Genomic DNA, 20,674 nt, shown 5'->3' on the forward strand with positions numbered 1-20,674 from the left:
CAATTTTGAACCGTTTGATGAGGTCCGGTGGTCGTGGCACTGGCCGTGATAGGTAAGTATTGGATGATAACATATGTTGTGCACATATATGCACATGGTGTAAATAATGAGTTAGTTAATAGTGGTGTTAGTTTTGTATGTGTGATGTTAGTTAGATGTGGGTCCATATTAGTTAAGGGAGTTAGATGGTTAAGTGTATTAGCTGGGTATAAGAAAGAAAGTAGTTGTAGATATTTTCTTCTCTCAAGAATATACAGAACCTCATTTCCTCTTCTCAACTTCTCTCTAGAAATTTCCTCTCTCAGAACTCTCTGATGTCCATTTCTACATGGTATCAGAGCGGGATTGAGGAGTCAATCGAATATTGAAGCTCGAATTAAAGAACAATAGTAAAGGTTTGGAGCTCAATCAGAGCTTGAGCTGAAGAACATCAAAAGGGATAATGGTGGACGATCAACGCTCAGTAGGACCAGCAGATTCGTCACAACCGCACTCTTCGCGTGAAAGGATGTTCGTTGAACATGGGCATCCCTTATATATGCACCTATCGGACACATCAGGGTGCGTTCTTGCACAGGTGAAACTCACCAAATCTGAAAACTATGGAGTTTGGAGTAGAGCCATGAGAATTTTACTTTTGGCCAAGAAGAAGTTGGGCTTTGTAACAAACACATGCATAAATGACTCATTTGATGAGTCTTGAGCATGGGAGACGGTCAACGCAATCGTTCTTTTGTGGATCATAAATACAATGTCGGAAAACCTACTTAGTGGTATCGTCTATACATCAGATGTACATCTAGTTTAGGAAGACTTGAAGGAGAGTTTCGATAAGGTAAATCGTGTAAGAATGTTTCAAATACACACAGCAACTGCGAATCTTAAGCAAGGGGTTGATCCAGTGTTTGTGTATTTCTCCAAGTTGAAGGAACTGTAGAGTGAATCTGATGTAATAGCCCTCTCTCCAAATTATGGTTGTCCAAAATCGAAAGACTACATTGAGTACTTACAACAACAACGATTAATGAAGTTTTTAAGCGGTTTATACGAATCATATGATCAGGCAAAGAGGCAAATTTTGATGAAGTCGACTACACCAACTGTGAATTAGATATATGCCTTGATAGTACAAGATGAAAGTCAGCAAGCAAATACTGAGAGGTCTAATCCAATAGCAATGCAGGCCAAGAAAAGGGACAACTACAAGGGAAGTTTCATGTATTGTGAGAACTGTCACATGAGAAACCACACAAAGAAAGACTGCTATAAGATCATTGGGTACTCTGCAGAAAGAGACAATAAGTTTAACAAAAGAATGTGAGGTAACTATGAAGGGCATAACAACCATCATAAGGGTTGGAGGAAGGACACATACAAAGATAGATACAAAAGAGACAACAATGAAGGATGGAGAAGAGACACACATACTACAGTTGCTAACAATGTAGGTTTTTCTCAAGAGAAACACTCAGGCACAACTGACAATCGAAGTCAATATGCTGATGAAAACAGAAAAGAAGATGGCAAGAGTGGCCACTATTCTCCAGATTGCAAGGACTCTGAAGAGTATCAAGCTCATATGACAGGTACTATAACTTGTTTGCTGTCTCAGTTAAAAAATTGTGAGTGGATAGTTGACTTGGTGCATCCAACCATGTCACTGCAAATGAGAAGTTACTAAAGAACATACACAATACACATGCCAGCATAGGTTTAAAAATGCATTTGCCAAATGGAGACACAGTACCAATCACACATACAGTATATACTGAACTATTTGAAAAGGAGAAAATATCAAATGTGTTGTTTGTGCCAGACTTTAAATATAACCTTCTATCAGTGTCAAAATTGACCAAGGACTTATGCTGTTCAGTCAATTTTTTTCCTGATTACTATATCTTTCAGGATCTGTACAGTGGCAGGGTGAAGAAGATTGGTAGATTGCAAGAAGGTTTATACATTTTTCAAGGGTCAAATAAAGATACAGAGCAGAAAGGACGTGTAAAACAGGCCTACCTGGCAGCTATTAATGAGAGATGCAACTTTTGACATATGAGACTGGGTCATCCTTCTATCTCTATCATGAAAAACATGCCAGAATTCAGAAATAAGATTGATGTCAATATTCATAACCAGTGTAAGATTTGCCCCATGGCAAAACAAACTAAATTGCAATTTTTCTTAAGTAATTATAGAACTAATAAGCCTTTTGAGTTGATTCACTTAGACCTATGGGGACTTTATAGAACCCCTACATTTGATAAAAAAAGTTATTTCCTCACTATTGTTGATGATCACACAAGGTATACTTGGATCTATCTGTTATAGTTGAAGACTGAAGTAATTATTGTTTCGAAATAATTTATTGCTTATGTTAACACTCAGTTCAATTGTGGAATCAAAATTGTTAGATCTGATAATGGTACTGAATTTTTCAACTCACAGTGCTATGAATTATAACATAGCTTATGCATAGTTCATCAAAACAGTTGTCCATATACTCCCTAGTAGAATAGGGTGGTTGAAAGAAAGCATAGAATAATTCTAAAAATAGCCAGGCAGTCAAATTCCAGGCTCATTTCCCTACTAAATATTGGGGTTTCTATCTCAAAGCTACAGTCTATCTCATGAATAGGCTACCATCAACTGTTCTGCAGGGTCAGGCTCCTTATGAATTGCTGTTTCACAAGAAGGCTACCATTGATCATCTCAAAGTCATTGGCTGCCTATGTTTTGTCACTGCACTACCAAGATCTGACAAGCTTGCCTCTAGAGCCACAACAACTATTCTCATGGAATTCTCAGAAACACAAAAGGGTTACATTGTCCTTGACTTGGCTACTAATAAGTTTTTTGTTAGCAGAGATGTGGTATTCAGAGAAGCTAAGTCTCCTTTTCTCAGCACCTTAGACTTAGGTCCTGACCTGTTTCTTCAACAAGGCCCAGTTATCACATATTCTGATTTACAAGTCCAAACTCATCCTCCTAAATCCACACCAGTAAGAGCAAGGGGCCACCAACACTTGACAATGGTGGTAATCCTTCAACAAATATTCCTCCTGCTCTTGCACCAGAAGTACCAATAGAGATTGAGCCACCAAATTCTATTGCCATTGCTGATCATACTGCTACTCCTGTTGAACAAACTCTATTGCAGGTTATTACTCCTCTTGTTGTGAATATAAGACCAACTAGGATCACTAAGAGGCCTGAATGGTTGAATGACTACACTTCCAATGCTAGTCATGATGGAACTAGCACTTATCCTATGAATCAAATCAGTACAAGAGTTATTTGGCCAAATTCTCAAATCTGTCTGAACTAAAAACCTTCAAAGAAGCTTTAAGACACAACAAATGGATAGAAGCCATGAAGCAAAAAATCAAGGCTTTGGAAGAAAATCATACTTGGAAGATTGTTGACTTTCCAAATGGGAAGAATGCAATAGGCTCAAAATGGGTGTATAATATCAAGTATAAAACAAATTGTGATGCTGAAAGATCCAAGGCAAGATTAGTGGCAAAGGGGTATAGCCAAAAAGAAGGCCTTGACTATCATGAAGCCTTCTCTTCAGTGGCCAAAATGATCACCGTGAAGTCTATGATTGCACTAGCAACATCAAAGTGTTGGAATCTTCATCAAATGGATATGTACAATGCATTCTTACAGAAAGACCTGTATGAAGAAGTATATATAGAGCTGCTAGAGGGTTTCAAGAGACAAGAGGAGACCAAAGTATGCAAGCTGTTGAAGTCTTTATATGGCATGAAACAAGCATCAAGGCAATGGAACATAAAGCTGACTGATGCTTTGGTAGTTGCAGGATTCACACAAAGTGCACATGATTACTCTCTATTCACAAAGAAATCAAGTATTAATATTGTAATAATTCTAGTGTATGTAGATGACTTACTCATCACTGGAAACAACAGTATTCTTGTAGAAGAAGCCAAAAAGATTTTGCATCACGACTTTAGAGTCAAGGACCTGGGGGAGCGTAAATACTTCCTTGGTATTGAAGTCTTAAGATCACAGCCTGGTATCATCCTTAATCAGAGGAAGTACATATTAGAGTTCAAATTAGAAATGGGCCTAGCAGGTACAAGACCAGCTGCCACACCATTAGAAGCTAGAAGCAAGCTGACCACTGTGGAGTATGACAGGATTATTGGAGCTAGGGGTGATGAAGTCTTAGAGGATGCTTCAAAATATCAAGGCTGATAGGTAAACTCCTCTATGTCACCATTACAAGACCTGATATCAGTTTTGCAGTTCAGACACTGAGCCAATTTGTGCAAGAGCCAAAAATATCACATTGGGAGGCAACCATTAGAGTGGTCAAGTACCTCAAAAATGCACCAGGATAGGGCCTTATCTTCATATCACAACAAACACAAAAGTTGACTTGTTGGTGTGATTCAGACTGGGTAGCATGCCCAAACACAAGAAGGTCCATCACAGGGTATGCAGTGAAGTTTGGAGAATCATTGATCTCTTGGAAATCAAAAAAACAACAAATAGTGTCAAAAAGCTCAGCTGAGGCTGAGTATAGGAGCATGGCGGCAGTAGCAGCAGAAGTCACTTGGCTGCTGAGGCTATTTAAGGAGCTGGGAGTACAAGTACACCAACCAGTGAATATTTGGTGTGATAGTAAGGCAGTAATCCAGTTGGCTGCAAATCCAGTATACCATGAACGTACTAAATACATAGAAATTGATTGTCACTTCATAAGAGATAAAATAAAGGAAGGAACAATCAGAGCTGAGTTCGTAAGCAGAAGTGATCAACAAGCAAACCTATTGACAAAGGGGCTCAGCAGGCAACAACATTCATAGTTGATGACCAAGTTGGGAGTGCTAGATATTCTGCACCCTCCAACTTGAGGGGAGTATTGGATGATAACATGTGTTGTGCACATATATGCACATGGTGTAAATAATGTGGTGTATGTGGTGTAAATAATGAGTTAGTTAATAGTGGTGTTAGCTTTGTATGTGTGATGTTAGTAAGATGTGGGTCCCATATTAATTAAGGGAGTTAGATGGTTAAGTGTAGTTAGCTGGGTATAAGAAAGAAAGTGGTTGTAGATATTTTCTTCTCTCAAGAATATACAGAACCTTACTTCCTCTTCTCAACTTCTCTCTAAAAATTTCCTCTCTCAGAACTCTCCAATGGCCATTTCTACAGTAAGCGGCGGTGGCGCAAGTGAGGGGGTGGACGTGTGTTAAAGAGTTAGTCATTAACATCATTTTGCTTGATATTTTGCTGATTTAAGTAAAAAAAATGAGAGCAGAAAGAGTGGAGAAAGATTTTTATCTGAAAAGATATTTGTGCTTTTTTTTGTATTCCAACAAATTTTGTATTCCAATCATCCAAACATACAAATTTATAATCACAGTAAGACTAAAAAAAATATATTACAAACACATTGTATTTCACGATAAAAATATATTTTTTGTTTGTTTTGTATTCCAGAAATATATTGTATTCAATATAGATTTTTTAGTATATTCAGCTAATTATATTTCTTATTTATTTTGTATTCCAACCATCTAACATACAAAAAATCAGAACATTCAACCAATCACTGTTTGTATTCCAAACAGATTACAAGATAAAAATGTATTTTAGATCTTAATTGTATTCTAAAGTGTATTTATTTTGAATATACAATTTGTATGAAATCAACTATAATCACAATCAAAATATATTTGAGATAAAACTTTAAATTGCTATATCCACAACACTTTGAATTCAAAATAAAACTTTCAATTTCTTCATTCAATACAAATTCAATATGAAATCAAACTTTCAATTTTTGTATCCAAAACAAATTGAATTCGAAACTTATTCTAAACTAATTTATGATTCATCTTAATTAAATTTAACTAAACATTTAATTGCATACATGATCGATTATAGCTCGAAGATCAAATTGGAATTGCCTGTCAATTATGCATTTCAATGAGTTTTTTCGATCGATTATCTCCTACGAATCCAATTTTGTATTCAGAATCTTCTTCATTGATATTGATCACTTTTTTCCAGCAAAAATCTTGATCAATTGTCTTGCTTTTTATGAAGAAGGAGGATCATCAATGGAGAATTCAAAGTCGCTAATGGAGGATGTGGAAGATGAGAGAACTAATCTCTGTAATTATTAATTGTCGCTTATTTTTGTCTCCTAATATGTAACTTAATTAATGATATATTTTTAGAACTATTTACCTAATTTGAACGATTCTTTTCCCGATTTTCTCTAATTTGTTATTTCCTGGTTGTATTCTATTAAGTTAAACAAAAAAAATAAATTCATTAATCAGTCTCATAACGAACAAAAATGTAGCTATTTTTAATAAATATTAAAAGTATAGTTGAGGGGTCCTATAAAATACTAAAATGTTATTGCTTAGAAAATTTTCCCAATTCTTTACACATGTTGTTGGAAAGTGCTGGGTCAAAAGAGTTTAGAGAAAGTTGGGTTTTGGAAGACTTATTGAAATAGATCAACGTCTCATTAAATTAATTAAGATGCATGAAAACTGATCTAGAAGCTCATATGAGTGAAATTAGTCGAGTTTGAATTTGGAAAGTCTTAATTGAAACCAATCAACATCTCGTAAAATTAGTCAAGATACATAATAGTGAACTAATATCCAGTGAAATTAATCGAGATACATAATAGTAAACTAATATCCATTGAATTTAATCGAGATGCACCAAACACCACGGTTATCATAGAAAGACGAAAATGCCCTTGTAGAGATAAAGTTGAATTCCACACCATATCTTGGATGGGCAACCACGTTTTTTAGGCGTAGAGGCTTTCATCAATAGCAGCAACAAGGCGCACTATGTCGGTAAATATAACACCATCGGCAGCTTCACTTACGACTTCTATCAAACACCTTGCGGGCATTCAACTCCCTCGACTCCAAAACACCATTTTCATCTCCAATTCAACTAAGTTTAGAGCACCCAGAAGAGATTTTACTGTATCAATGGCGTCTGTAGTCTACACCCCTCTTGAAGTTTGCGTCAAACAATCAATTACAACTCCTAACAAGCTCGGCGACTGTATGTCTCTCCTTTTCAAAATTTTCTCAATTGCTTAGTGTTTTTATGAGAATATTTTCATTACTAAGAACAATTTTGCTACTGATAAAAAAATTGGGTACCTTTCACATCTTGTTTTTGGATGGTTGTTACGTATCATTTCATAACATATTCTATCGTATTATACTTTATTATTTGTATGAATACGATAGTTGAATATATCACATTGTTTTTCGTCGTGTCATAATGCCACATATCAGTAATATGACTAATGAACTTACAATATTATAAAGAAAAGTGGGCACAAGGTAGAGTTATTATAAAAATGAAGTAGGGCAAAGGCAAAATGAGAGAAAAAAAAGGGTTATGAGATCACACCGAATCAATTATTACATAAAATGAGACTTTTCATCGTTACATAATGATTGATTTAACGATACAATGCAATAAAATTCAAGTAACAATCAAAATAAATATTGTATTTGAAGTAAAAATACAACACAATACTATAGGTAACAACATACTTAATCAATTAGGCCTTATTCCCTAACTAGTTGTTGTTGGATTTGAATTGTCTGTATCCATTTCTCTTTATTCAAACCAGTATTCAGAGGTTGAATGATTTGTGTCCATTTCACTTTATACTAGTCATTAACCTACGCAATTCTCCTCCTTTATCTGGGTTTGAGAATGGTTATGCTTTGTGAAGCTCAACATAGATGGAGTTGGACCTGTGCAAGAAGAGGAAATGAAATAAGAACTCCAAAGTTACAATTTTTTCTGCTTGAATTTCTCTTGCTGGTGGTAGGTGTAGTACATGAAGTGCTCATTGGGGAATTGTAGTTTGAACATGTCAGTTAATTAACCTTTTTATGGACTAGCCTGTTAAATCATAGGTACAAGTTATTGCACTAGTGGCATTAGTAAAAGAACAACATTTTAAATTGAAATTTTGGAGTCACATTGCTGTCCTTTTCTCATTCAGGCCCATTCACCCAGAGGATTTTGCTTACGTTGGAGGAAAAACACCTGCCATATGACATGAAGTTTGTTGATTTGAGTAACAAGCCTGACTGGTTAGTTTGGACACCCGTTCATCTAAGTCAGTTGTTGCCACATTTGATGCTAAATTAGTATTATTTTCAAGCTGCAATTTTTTAAAGTAATTAAAATTCTCTTGATAACAACTTATCTAGGTTTTTGAAGATAAGCCCTGAAGGTAAAGTTCCACTTATTAAGCTTGACGAGAAATGGGTTCCAGATTCTGATGTCATCACACAGGCGCTGGAGGAGAAGTTCCCTGAACCTCCGCTGATAACTCCTCCTGAGAAGGCTTCCGTGTAGGTTTTACCTGTTGCGATCATTGACATAATGTTTTTTCATTCAAATAGGCATGCAAAGTTATATATAACTTCTTCTTGCTGAAATTGATTTTACAGTTTGATTTTGAAAATGCTTTCAGAAATTAAGTCTTTTCTGTTCATTTCTTGCAGTTATGTGATTATTTTAATCAATAATAGGAGTTGAACGTTTTCTGAATCTTTCATCAGTCTTTCAAATCTTTTGACCCCTTAGGTGAAGTTCCATTACAACCACACCATTTTAAAGCATTGATCTTTTTTTTAAAGAAAAAAGGAACAAGGTTGGGCACTTCAATAGCCGTGCCTCTTGTCATATGTGAGGATTTACAAGATAATTTCTTTACAGAAGTGTGCCTAACAAAGCTATACCAAAAACTAAGTCCTCCAATGCATTTAATTTCATCTTTGAAGCTTTCATAGAAAGAGCTATCGTATCTTCTGGGCTATGTTAGCATTCAAGGTACAAGTATGTTGTAATTCAACCATAGTCAAATAGGCCCTTCCTTGCGTTGACTTGGAGACATGGCATCCCTTTCTCATCATTCTCGACAGCGCAGTTTTAAGGCATGGTTCTTATTACAGTGACTAATTTTCCTGAATAAATAGTAAAATCTGGTTTACAGTCATAAGGTTGCAAAAAAAAACTTTTTATTCACACTGTTCCTAACCGAGATGTATGTATCTATGACCGGCTTTCACTTTGTAGCCATAGTTATGCTGCTAATTCATATTGTGTCTGGCTAAGGAAAATCTAATTACTAATTGTTTGCCAATTTAGTGTGCAACTGTTTCTCATTATCTTCCATAATCTTGTAGTGGATCAAAGATCTTCCCGAAGTTTGTTGCTTTTCTGAAAAGCAAAGACCCCAGTGATGGAACAGAGCAGGCTTTACTTGATGAGCTGACAGCTTTCAATGATTACCTTAAAGAAAATGTAAGTGATTGTTTTTGGGTTTTGACCAAATTTAATTGCCTTTGCCAAGATTTATAAATTGATCTGCTTGGATCCGAGAAAAATGTGTTGTAGTGATAAGTGAAGAAGTGTTGAGAACAATGGGTTGTCGCTTCATGTGTGAAGATAAGTGGCGCTGATTTCAATGAGAAACAGTCTATTCTTGAATCTCACTTTGAGAAGTTGGATTAAATTATTATGTATTGGATATCAAATATTTATTTTAATTGAAACTTGACTATTATAGTACTAAATTCAAATATGTATGGGACTTCAAATTTTCTGTAGATTACGTGCTTCACTTTTAAGAGCCGTACACTTTACTTCTTGCTTTTCACTGCAAGCCTCATGGCCCTTGTGATGGTGTGTTTCTTGCTTCTAAAACACTGCTGCTGAAGTTAGATAAATGTGGGTTTCCCTCTTGTTTTGGTTGCAATTTGTTGGGGTTACCTAGATTGGGCAAATCTTAGATCTTCTTCGGCCTAGTTTGGACATTGCAGAAAATCAATAAATCAGTATGCATGAACAAATTGGGCTGAGACACACATTTCATTTTTCTATTCCTCAATTTTTTCTCTTTCTTTTAATCTTCTCCAAATCAAAATAAAGGTGGCATTAACACTGCTAGTATCTCTAATAGTAGTATTACAGGAAGAAAAAAGGAGAAATATCAAAGATGAGCAAAAGAACCCAAATTGACCTTGAGTAGATTGATATAGCACTTCTCGGTGGTCACAACCTTCAACTACTTGACATTTTTTTTCTCCCTTTCGTGTGAAAGGCAAAACAACTTTTATTGAAGCGCTTGTTTTTGAGGAAAAAGAGAATCTTTATTTAAAAATCTGAAAAGGAGAAACAAATGTCTTGGTTTGTAGAAATTGTGAAATTTGCTGAATTACACAAATGTGAAAATCCACCTTATGCATATCTTTCTCAAACAGTTTAATTCTAGATTTTTTTCCTTCCAGCTTCTATCTATTGTTGACAAAGTTATTCTTTGTTTTCGACTGAAGGGTCCATTTATCAACGGAAATGAGGTATCTGCTGCTGATTTGTCGCTTGGACCAAAGCTTTATCATTTAGAAATAGCTTTGGGGCACTATAAGAATTGGTCTATTCCAGATTCATTTTCCTACGTGAAATCATACATGAAGGTATCCGAAGCTTATGCAGTTCCTTCTTTAGATTATCTTTATTTGTTTATTCATTTATTGTTTTTATAACTATTCCGTACATAGAGATCCTTGTTCAGTTTATGCAGAAACTGCTAGCTGTGTCAGCTTTTGGATCCTTAACTTAGCTTCGTATCCCAGTAATTCCTAAACATAGCCTCTGTTACCCATGAATGAAAGATGATCAATCTATAGATATTTGCAATCTCGACTTTGTTAAATTCTTTTATTTGTCAGTCTCAAAAGTTGAGATTTATGGCCTTCCTCAAAATTGTTGTCATCTCTCTTTATATCCTAAGAACTAGTTTCAATGTCTCAGTTCATAGATTTTAAAAACAAACAACTGGCAGTTGTCATTAGTGGAAAATTGACCCCTCAGCGTCAGTTTTAGATAGTTTCTTTCATTTTTATTGGCTATGAATAATATCAAGTTCTAACCTTCTGTTGTATCTGTGCATATGCAACATTCATTATAGACTTACATGAGGAATTTCTATCTTATTGGAGATCCTTAAGGCCCACTTAAACCTAAAATTTGCTCCGGCTTTGACTTGGAAGTATTTGGAGGTGCATGGAGAAATAGAATTAAGGATAATAGAATGTGGATCAGGGATCCTCAAAGCAATTAATATGCTTTCTTTACAACATTTCTTCTTCCTGTACCTCCTAAAATCATCTTCCTCCTCCAAACCCTAACAGATAAAAGGAAAAATAATATAGAACAAATAAGGAAATATCAAAGACGAGTCAATGGAATTCTTTTTGGGTAGATAATAGTTATACATGCATTTATCGGTCTGGTGAGACAGTTGCCAACTGGATAGTTTCTTATACCTGAATTTGTTTTGTGCTCAGAGTATATTCTCCAGGGAATCATTCATCAACACGCGGGCACTAAAAGAGGATGTCATTGAGGGTTGGCGACCAAAAGTCATGGGTTAGACAAACTCTATCATCATCTTTTGCACTTTTGAGGAGTAGGTTTTTGTGGCAAGTTATAGTAAGCTAGCATTTGGAGGGCTCTATGACTGTTCTTTGTCCTGTATATTATTATTAAAACACATACTCATCCTTGTTTGACTGAATGATAGCCTGAGTTATATATGTAATACATACTTCCTAAGGCTTGTGTGTATGCAGAAGTCTTATTTTTTTCAGATCAGGAATGTTAACAGTAAAACATTGATGTTGGTGACTGGCGTAACATTAATGTATAATAATCGGAATCTAGTCATGTGATGAATATATCTGCAAGAGATCTTATTAGATTAGTAGTTTCCAGTGGAAACACGTTCCTCTATCAAAAGAGAGACTGTGAGTTACAATCAGTTGGAACTTATTCCTTGCTGCATACGGTTTGTTTGCCAAGGGTAATTTTGTGCACTGCGATATTTCCTATATTGCTTGAGGTGCGGCCCTTTGTGTGAATGCCAGATGCTTCATGCACCTAGCTGCCCTTTTATATTTCATAATTATAGAAAAGAACTTAAAACAGATATTGTAGTAAAAACTTGTGTTTTATTTATTTTATATGTTTTAGTTATAGTTAATGTGCAATACTGTTGGGCGGAAATACTTTTGTTACAAGCTTTCGAGCTGATGATCCATGTTATTAGAATTGGAATTTACATAGATGATGGAAAACACTGGCGACTGACATATAGTTGTTATTATTAATGTAGCAATGATAAAAAGATTCCTACATGATCCAACTTGATCAGGGTTTGATCGCCGAACATACCCTATTATGTGGCATGCTACGTATTCTTTTACCTGGTCCCATAAGTAGAAATATGACACAAAGTTCAGTTCCATCACATTTATCTTTACTTATACAGATAGTTTTCTAAGGTATATACATTGTCTTTGTCATGACCTATTAAGCCTATCAATTCTGTCGATTTGCAATATAACTAGCAATATGATAAAGAGGTGCCACCTTGGCGGAATCAAAGTAGCTTAGCTCATTCATGGCCTTAGCCACCAGCTCACCGGCATATCGCCGAGCCTTTTCTAGCCCCATCAACCTAGGATATGTAGCCTTATCAGTCATTAGGTCCTTACCAGCTGTCTTTCCCAACTCATTTGATGACTTAGTAACATCAAGAATGTCATCTACCACTTGAAACAACAATCCAATGCACCTAGCATAGCTCCTCATTCTCTCCACATCAACCTCATTTCCTCCCCCCATTATTGCCCCACAAACCACAGCAGCCTCCAAAAGCTTCCCTGTCTTGTGGTGGTGAATGTACTCCAGTTCAGATAGGCTCACTTGTTTTCCCTCACTCGCCAAGTCCACAATTTGCCCTGCCACGAGACCTTCTGAGCCAACAGCTGAACCCAATTCCCCAATGGCTTGAACCACTCTGTGGGGTTTTACATTTTGAGTCTTGGTTGCCACATGTTGAAAGGCCAAAGACAAAAGTGCATCCCCTGCCAGAACTGCAGTGTTTTCCCCAAAAACCTTATGGTTTGTGGGCTTGCCACGACGTAGATCATCGTCGTCCATGCATGGAAGATCATCGTGGATGAGTGACATGGTATGGATCATCTCAACCGCGCAAGCTGCAGGTATAGCTAAGGATTCATCCCCTCCTACAACTTCACAAGAAGCCATGCAGAGGATCGGCCGGACACGTTTTCCTCCAGCTAGAAGTGAGTATCTCATGGCTTCATGAACTTTTATAGGCTCTTGCATTGGTATTGCATCATTTAGTGCTTTGTTTACCTTGATTGCCTTCATTTTCATGTATTCTTGAAACTCAAACTTAGGCAAGATGAATTTCTCTGTCTTGGATGAAACTTCTTGTTCTTTGACTTGAAAAGTTTGGAATGAGTTCGCGACATTGCTAGCCTGAATTTTTTTGTGAAGGAAATTGTAAGATTGACTAGGTTGGGACTTTCTACTGAAAGTGAAGTTATTGTTTAGGGTATTAGAAAGGTACAGTTTTTCATGGCCAGAAATGGTAGCTAAAAATGCCATTGTTATGAGCTTTTAGGAATTTTGAAGAAAATTAGTATGGCAATGGTGTTAGTGCTGAAGGAACAAAGTCATTCTTATATAGTACTTTTACATAGGTAAGTGATGCTTTTATTCCTCTTGCATAAGGTTTATAATTATCCTCTTAATTAAAGACTTGGACTTTAGTGAGTTTTCTAGTGTTTTATTCAACAATTTTTCAATTTATTTTTAGGATGCATCTCCAATACAAGCTTTCAATATGTTGGCTAGAAGTCAACAACAACAAACCCAGTGAAATCCCACTCAGTGGGGTCTAGAGTGTACGTAGACCTTATCACTATCTCGTGGAGGTAGAGAGTCTGTTTCCGAAAGTTGGCTAGAAGTCATCAATTCTAATTTTTCTTGAGAAGTATCCTCATAAAGTGGGGTGGTTTTTTTGCAGAAAATATATTTCTATGAATTTTCAACACACACAATTCACAAGAGTCCATATTCAAAGTTTGTTAAAATTTATAGCTATTGCACCAATTGACCAAAAAGTTAAGGTGTACTTGAATTTGTTTGTTTATATATGCCCAAGCAAGGAATTTGGTCGTTAAGTGTGAAAATTTCATGGTATACTCTTATGAAACTTGTACCTACTTTGTAATTTATTTATTTTTGCACGTTCACCCACTCCAAAAAACTACTTCCGACATGCGGTATCTGAAGTTAGATTTGATAAAGCGTGACTTCCAACGAAAATGTATGAAGTTACATATGCCTAATTTCAGATGTAACATGCCTGAAGTTGTTTCAAAATGGATATACTTGTAAACTTTAATGGCGATTCCAAAATAGGGTGTCTATGCATTTCAGCCTAGTTATGCCCATAGATAACATCCAACTCGATTAATACATACCATGTGTCTTTATATATATAAGTATTATTAAATCATAGTTAATTAATTTCTCAATTAATATGTTGATGGAAATATTGAATGCGTTTTTTTGTGTGTTTTACGAGGGGATATCAGCAGGTAATGAAAAACAAAAAATTATTGGAAAAAAAAAAAAAGAAGCAGCAAATTCCAGAGATTCCATAGCCTGCAGAGACAAACTAAATAAACAATAGATTTAAATTCACAAACTCCCAAACTACATAGATGTTCCTTTGGAGGCATCAAATTTTAGAATCAAATAAACAAGACAACATGAAAATTAAGCATTTTTTATTAAAAAGAAAAGCAGAAAAAACTGATATTGTTATAATAATATGAATTGTAGGAGGTCCTTTTTTGTAACTATCTCATATGAAGACTCCATTGTGGGTATTGGGTACATCGTTGAGAGGGAAATTTGAGTTATCAGCAAAATACTGTCGTCTGTTCTAAAAATAAAAAAATCTTTAGTAACTTGGGAAGATATTGGAGAACGGCTATACAAATAAACAACGTAATCACTAGTTCTACGAAGTCAAAATCGAATTTTTATGTTCGCCTTTTCAAGTCATTCGAGAATAATAATTCAAGGGTATGAAATGAATCAAGTACTTTTAGTCCTTTCACATGCTTTTTATTATGGGAATTGTATTTTTGTAGCGAAAATGAATGAAGGGCGAGATGTGTGTGCTAATTTTTTAGATAAATTTAATAGATAATTGAAACACTTACTTCACTTGTCCTTTTTTAAAATAAAAATAAAGAGAGTCTTGCAAGCAAGCGAAGAGAAATCTATAAGAATAATATTGTGGTAGATCTATTATGTTTGCTTAATATTCTCGATTTTTTTTATATGTTTTACTTGATTCAGGGTCTATCGGAAACATCTTCTATCTTCAGTCTTCACAAGGTAATGGTAAAGGATGTGTACACTTCATTCTTTTCGAACTTCATTTGTGGAATTATACTTGATATGTTATTATTGTTGTCGGATATTTAAAGAGATAGAGAAAGAAGGGGTTGGGTGGGCTGGGGCGACCTCAAGAATAAGGAAGGAGAAATTTGCATTTTAAAAAAATAATATTCAAGGGTTTGATTTGATCTGATCTGATCTGAATTTGTACAAGTTAATTGCATAATATAAAGTGAGGAACACATTTTATTGAAAATTCAAAACTTTAATATTTAATCAAACTTAATCAACTCTATCAACTATCAATATCAACTTGACTTTGTAATGTTGATCAACATTTGTGGACAATAATAATCCACAAAGAAAACTAGAATAATACTTGGAATACATAAAAATAAAATATGAAAAATATAAAATATAACGACATGATAGATATTTGAAATTCACTTATTTAATTAATTCGAATTTGTTATTGTTTATGATCCACTAAAGGAAAATGCTCTCCGTCAAAAGTTTCATTACTCTTAGTTAGGACTCAAATGCGAGATCTCTGATTAAAGATGAAGGAATTTCATCTGTCATACTACACGTCTACACCGTTCGATTACATTTATATTTAGTGATTATATTATTTCTCGAGTTTTTTTATTAATCATTGTTTAAGTGTACGTATGAGGATGTGTTACCTAATTGATTGATCTTAAGAATATGCTTCTACTTGTTTATAAGTTCTCATTGTTTTTGTCGTAATTTAATGATTAACATTAACTTATTCATATACTTTTCATTTATGTTAATTTTACGTAAGATTAATAAACTGTCTACTTCAAACCTAAAGTGATAAAAATATTTTGTTACAGTAAATTAATTAAACTTCATTGAGATTTCGAATAGCATGTCTAACTTCAAGTTAATTCCATTTTGATTTTTCTTCATAAAGATAATCAAACAATTCTCAATCACGATTCTTGCTGCCGAAACATCCATTTAATGAACAAAAAAAACCTCAGATATTTGAGATTTCTCTCTTTGGAAAAAAAAAATCTCTATTCCGACACTAATTTCATTAGATATCTTATAAACTTCTCCACTACGAAACCTGTGGTATAATGGCAAGGAAAAAGGATCGCGATTCCCTGAAGGTGAGTTAACTCAATTCTACTACTTGTTGGAACAATATAGGACTAATAATTGAGTAAAGTTCAGTGATTATACATGAAAGTAATTTTTTTTATTTTATACTATATGTGAATAAAATTTAAACTTGGCCAAGATAGTGCCCAAAACCAATGTGGCTATTGGCCCAAAACCCTTTACAGCATTGGCAACATAGTAACACATCCATTTGAACACAATGTACAAAAGTAACATTTGACAATCTGGCTTCATATGTTTCCCACAACCCCCTGCCTTCTCTGTTCAAAACAACAATATATGCAGTGAAATTCCACAAGTGAAATTTGAGAATGATAGTGTACACAGATACCTGGTGAGGTTGTGTCCGAAGAACCCTCGGCTACCTTCTCCTTCAAAAGAACAACATAACCAGTGAAGTCTGGAAGTGTATGCAGACCAAACATCTACCTCATGGAGGTAAAGAGGTTGTTTCCTAAGGACCCTCGGTTACCTTGTCTATTCAATAACTCAAGGAAATTAGACCAGGAGCAGGTGAGTTGTATAGCACAACAATCTGTACAACAGTGACAAGAATCTTAACTAACAATATATATAATGCAGTGAACAAAATAACACTTTCTGCTAAACCATCAAACATCCTATTTTTCAAAAGCCAGTGCAACTTGCATCAGAAGTACAATACAAAGAAATATAGCAAAAGACTTCTAATCATATCAAACACATCGACCCATACTGAGCTTCCAAAACATCTAGTGAAGAACATATTCATAAAAGGTACCGCACATTTTTTTACAAAATTTGCCAATTCATCCCTTGTTTAACAAAACTAATTGATAACAGATAAACATCAGTCTGCCTTCCAAACCTCAAATCACAGATCATCCTTATGTTGAGAATAGAATAGCTCTGCCCTGGGAGAAGCTCTGGGGAAACGCATCAATTCTAAGGCAATATCAACGTCTATGTCTATAAGCTGAACAATGCACATCTTTAACAGAGATGGAGTGCAAGAAAGCAATAGCTTTACAAAAAGCAGTTCAGCTTTTGAACTCCTAAAAGACTTGATGACAACATGCTCTAGCTTGTCGAGTGCTCGTTCCAAGCAGGATGGTGTGTCAAGATACATCAAGATTGCTTTAGCATTGTCGCTGGTAGCATGAACCTAATAATGTATATGAAGAAATACCAAGCTATTTTAGATTCTCATGTTCACAAATATGAAGTGCATAAATGAACCAGATCATACATATATTTACTTTTCTTACCCAAATATCGAGTTTACTCAAATTGGGGCAACTCTTAATCAAGTGCAGAGCATAAGAGATCTGACCCGTTTTGACGAAGTCTACACCTAATGATAGATGCCACAAGCAGTTGAGCGTAAAAGGACGCCCATTCGGAACAATGTGTGCACTTAACAGCTTTGAAGCAAATACAATAATTAGAATCATACCAAATTACCATCACTATAAGATATCAAGTGAAACAAGAAGTCAATATCTTACCTCAACAAAGAATGAATCTAAACGGAGTACCTCAAGTGCACGCGAGCTAACAAGAAGCTTCTCCAAAGTTGATTTTTCATTATGTTTTCGAGCATTGACCTCTCCGTTAAATACAAGTACAAACTCTCTCAAATTCTTGCAATTCATGAAACAATTTTGCAAGGGATAGTAGTGACTGTTATGAATGTACAAGAACTCGAGCTTTGGTGGTGAAATAATGTTAAGGTATTGAGTACCACAACACGAATTCAAGGTCAAACAGGCAAGAAGGGGGGCCTTGATAACACAAAACGATCTGGTTGGCACAAAGATTGAAAATGACAGACTTAGGGTGTTAAGATTCTGAAAGCCAAAAAAAGACATTGGTGGTTTGAAGACACAGTTGGAGAGGGTCAAATGTGTCAAGGTTGAACAATTAAAGATAGAAGAAGGCAGTCTATAGGGATTATCAACTGGAATGCGAAGAGTTAGCTTCTCGACACCCTTTCTGGTTACATAAAGCATCCATCTATCGATAGCTGCATATGAAGACAAACTTACTCCACTAGTGTCAAGAAGAAACCCCGTTATATCCCCCATATGCAGTAACAGAATACTATCTACTGCTTCTTTGAAGTTGGATTCAGACTCTTCTATTAACTTGCTACAGAAGTCGTGGGACAGAACCAAATTTGGAAGCTTGGCCCAAATATATCTCCACTTTTGGGACAAAATACTAGTTCTTGCCCCGTCTTGAACCGGTAAGAGCTCAAGGATATTATCCATAACATTTCTTGGTAAACTACTGATTCTATCTTTTCTGTCCCCTTCAACAACAGCTCTTTTTCTATCTGTTAAAAGAAATTAGACTAAAAAAGGTCAGAATAGTCCCTTAAGTATAGTGGTGGGCGGTTGTGAGCCCTTCCACAGTTGAGACGTTATGTGTTCAAACCCAATCAGTAGCATAACATCCTACTCCCCCCCCCCCCCCCCCCCCAATGCAACAACAGCAATATATCCTGTGTAATCACACAAGTGGTGTCTGGGGAAGGTAGAATGTACGCAGCCTTACCTTGTGAAGGTAGAGAGGAGGTTGTTTCTGATAGACCCTCGACTCAAGTAAAGCATATCATATCAGGTATGAAACATTATGGGGAAAGGAACAATAGCAACAACAAATAATATGACAACCGAAGCAAAGGACACAACGGGTAATACTAAAATCTAAGAGTAAGATAATAAGAAAGTAATAACAACAATACAGAGAAGAGAAATTAGACGATGCTAGACTACCTAATTCCATGGGATACCCGCCACCTCCTATTAGCAACAGGTACAGGTAACTTTATCCACCAAGGCCAGGACACATGAAAAGAAATCAACTAGTGTTTTTTTTGTTTCAGCTAGGATTTGAACTTTAGACCTAATGATTCCCGCCCACTTCATTGACCACTAGGCCACACCCTTGGGTGTGGTGAACTTTTCTCTCTTCACTCACAAAACTTCTTTTTTTTCCAAGTTAAATACATGTCAAACACAACTTCAGCTTCCAATTACCCCTTTTCAACTTTTATTTTTCAAATATCACAATTTTTTATGTCCAATCAAAAAATATATGGTAAAAACATAAAATAAATAAAACAAAATGAACAAACTAATGGTTCTTCTACTAAAAAAAGGGTATTGAGAGGGTTTGAAGCCTAATTCTCTCATGTTCTTTTCCTTTATTCCAGAGCTGCTTTGTTAAATTCAAAACCTCACAAATTTCATCTCTTAAAAAAGGGTAGTCGGATACACTAAGCTCCCAATAAGTGCGGAGTCCGCCGAAGGGCTAGATCACAAAGGTCTATTGCATCGTGTTGCATCTCTGCAAGAAGTTGTGTTACACAACCTCGTCACATGACATTAACTTTACCAATTACGCCAAGACTCCCCTTAAAAAAAAATCATCTCCAAACAAAAGAATTCCAAAATTGCTACTTCTAACATTTACATCCTAAATTAGCTTCACATTCTAGAAATACAACAACTATATATCCAGTGTAATCCCACAAGTGGAGTCTACGGAGGACACGAGGTACGCATACCCCTTTGTAGCATAGAGAGGCTATTTCAGATAGACCCTCCACTCAAAGAAGTGCAATCAAAGTAGAAGCAAAATTGGAAATGAATTATTGCTTCATGCTATCTAAAGATTACAAGCAGTAAAACAGAAATAAAAAAATTGGAAATGAATTGTTTCTTAGGGCTTTAAATTAATAACCTCAAATGAAGGAAAAAAAATAAAGGAAAAAGAGAGAAATACTTACTTTGAGTCATGTTGATTAACAAAGAAATTTTCTGTTCTTGATTTAGCTCCTACCTCTCTGTTCAATGTGTGCAATCTGATTATTTTTTGAGCTAAAAGAGGGATCTTAAGCTCTCACTGAAAAGGAGAAAGGGGTCAAGGGGATTGAGTGTTAAATACGAGTAACAAGTTAAGTGGTATAATAGTAAAATACTAGTTGTTTGTAAATACTCAATCCGTTCAAATTTATGTGGCACGCTTTCTTTTTTTTAGTTTGTCCTAAACGAATATATATAGTTCTATATTTAGAAACATTTTAATTTTATTACTTTTTGAAATGATTTATAGCGATATAAATGTCTAAACCTTGTCTTGAATCACAAAATTCCAAAGATAAATTATTTTATTCTTAAGTGTTGTAGTTAAA

The 20,674-nt window shown here is 35.3% G+C and overlaps 3 protein-coding genes across 3 annotated transcripts; 1 reads left to right on the forward strand and 2 right to left on the reverse strand.

The window, feature by feature from the left end:
• Positions 1 to 6,795: 6,795 nt before the first annotated feature.
• LOC129896948 (glutathione S-transferase DHAR3, chloroplastic) lies at positions 6,796 to 11,734 on the forward strand. Its single transcript, XM_055972953.1, has 6 exons — positions 6,796 to 7,077; positions 8,042 to 8,132; positions 8,253 to 8,396; positions 9,234 to 9,351; positions 10,383 to 10,523; positions 11,397 to 11,734. Exons 1-6 carry the CDS (start codon positions 6,855 to 6,857, stop codon positions 11,481 to 11,483), a joined length of 804 nt encoding a protein of 267 aa, XP_055828928.1. The 5' UTR covers positions 6,796 to 6,854; the 3' UTR covers positions 11,484 to 11,734.
• Positions 11,735 to 12,336: 602 nt separating this feature from the next.
• Positions 12,337 to 13,570, reverse strand: LOC129896941 (geranylgeranyl pyrophosphate synthase 7, chloroplastic-like). The gene has a single exon (XM_055972941.1). The coding sequence runs from the start codon at positions 13,525 to 13,527 to the stop codon at positions 12,430 to 12,432; it is 1,098 nt and encodes a 365-aa protein (XP_055828916.1). The 5' UTR covers positions 13,528 to 13,570; the 3' UTR covers positions 12,337 to 12,429.
• Positions 13,571 to 17,091: 3,521 nt separating this feature from the next.
• LOC129896965 (F-box/FBD/LRR-repeat protein At1g13570-like) lies at positions 17,092 to 20,498 on the reverse strand. The gene is made up of 4 exons (XM_055972974.1): positions 20,270 to 20,498; positions 17,982 to 18,811; positions 17,742 to 17,897; positions 17,092 to 17,638 (listed from the first exon to the last, which is right to left on the reverse strand). The coding sequence occupies exons 1-4, from the start codon at positions 20,277 to 20,279 to the stop codon at positions 17,348 to 17,350; spliced, it is 1,287 nt and encodes a 428-aa protein (XP_055828949.1). The 5' UTR covers positions 20,280 to 20,498; the 3' UTR covers positions 17,092 to 17,347.
• Between the last annotated feature and the right edge of the window lie 176 nt (positions 20,499 to 20,674).

Source organism: Solanum dulcamara, chromosome 1, assembly GCF_947179165.1.
Source record: "Solanum dulcamara chromosome 1, daSolDulc1.2, whole genome shotgun sequence".
Taxonomy (NCBI): Eukaryota; Viridiplantae; Streptophyta; class Magnoliopsida; order Solanales; family Solanaceae; genus Solanum; species Solanum dulcamara.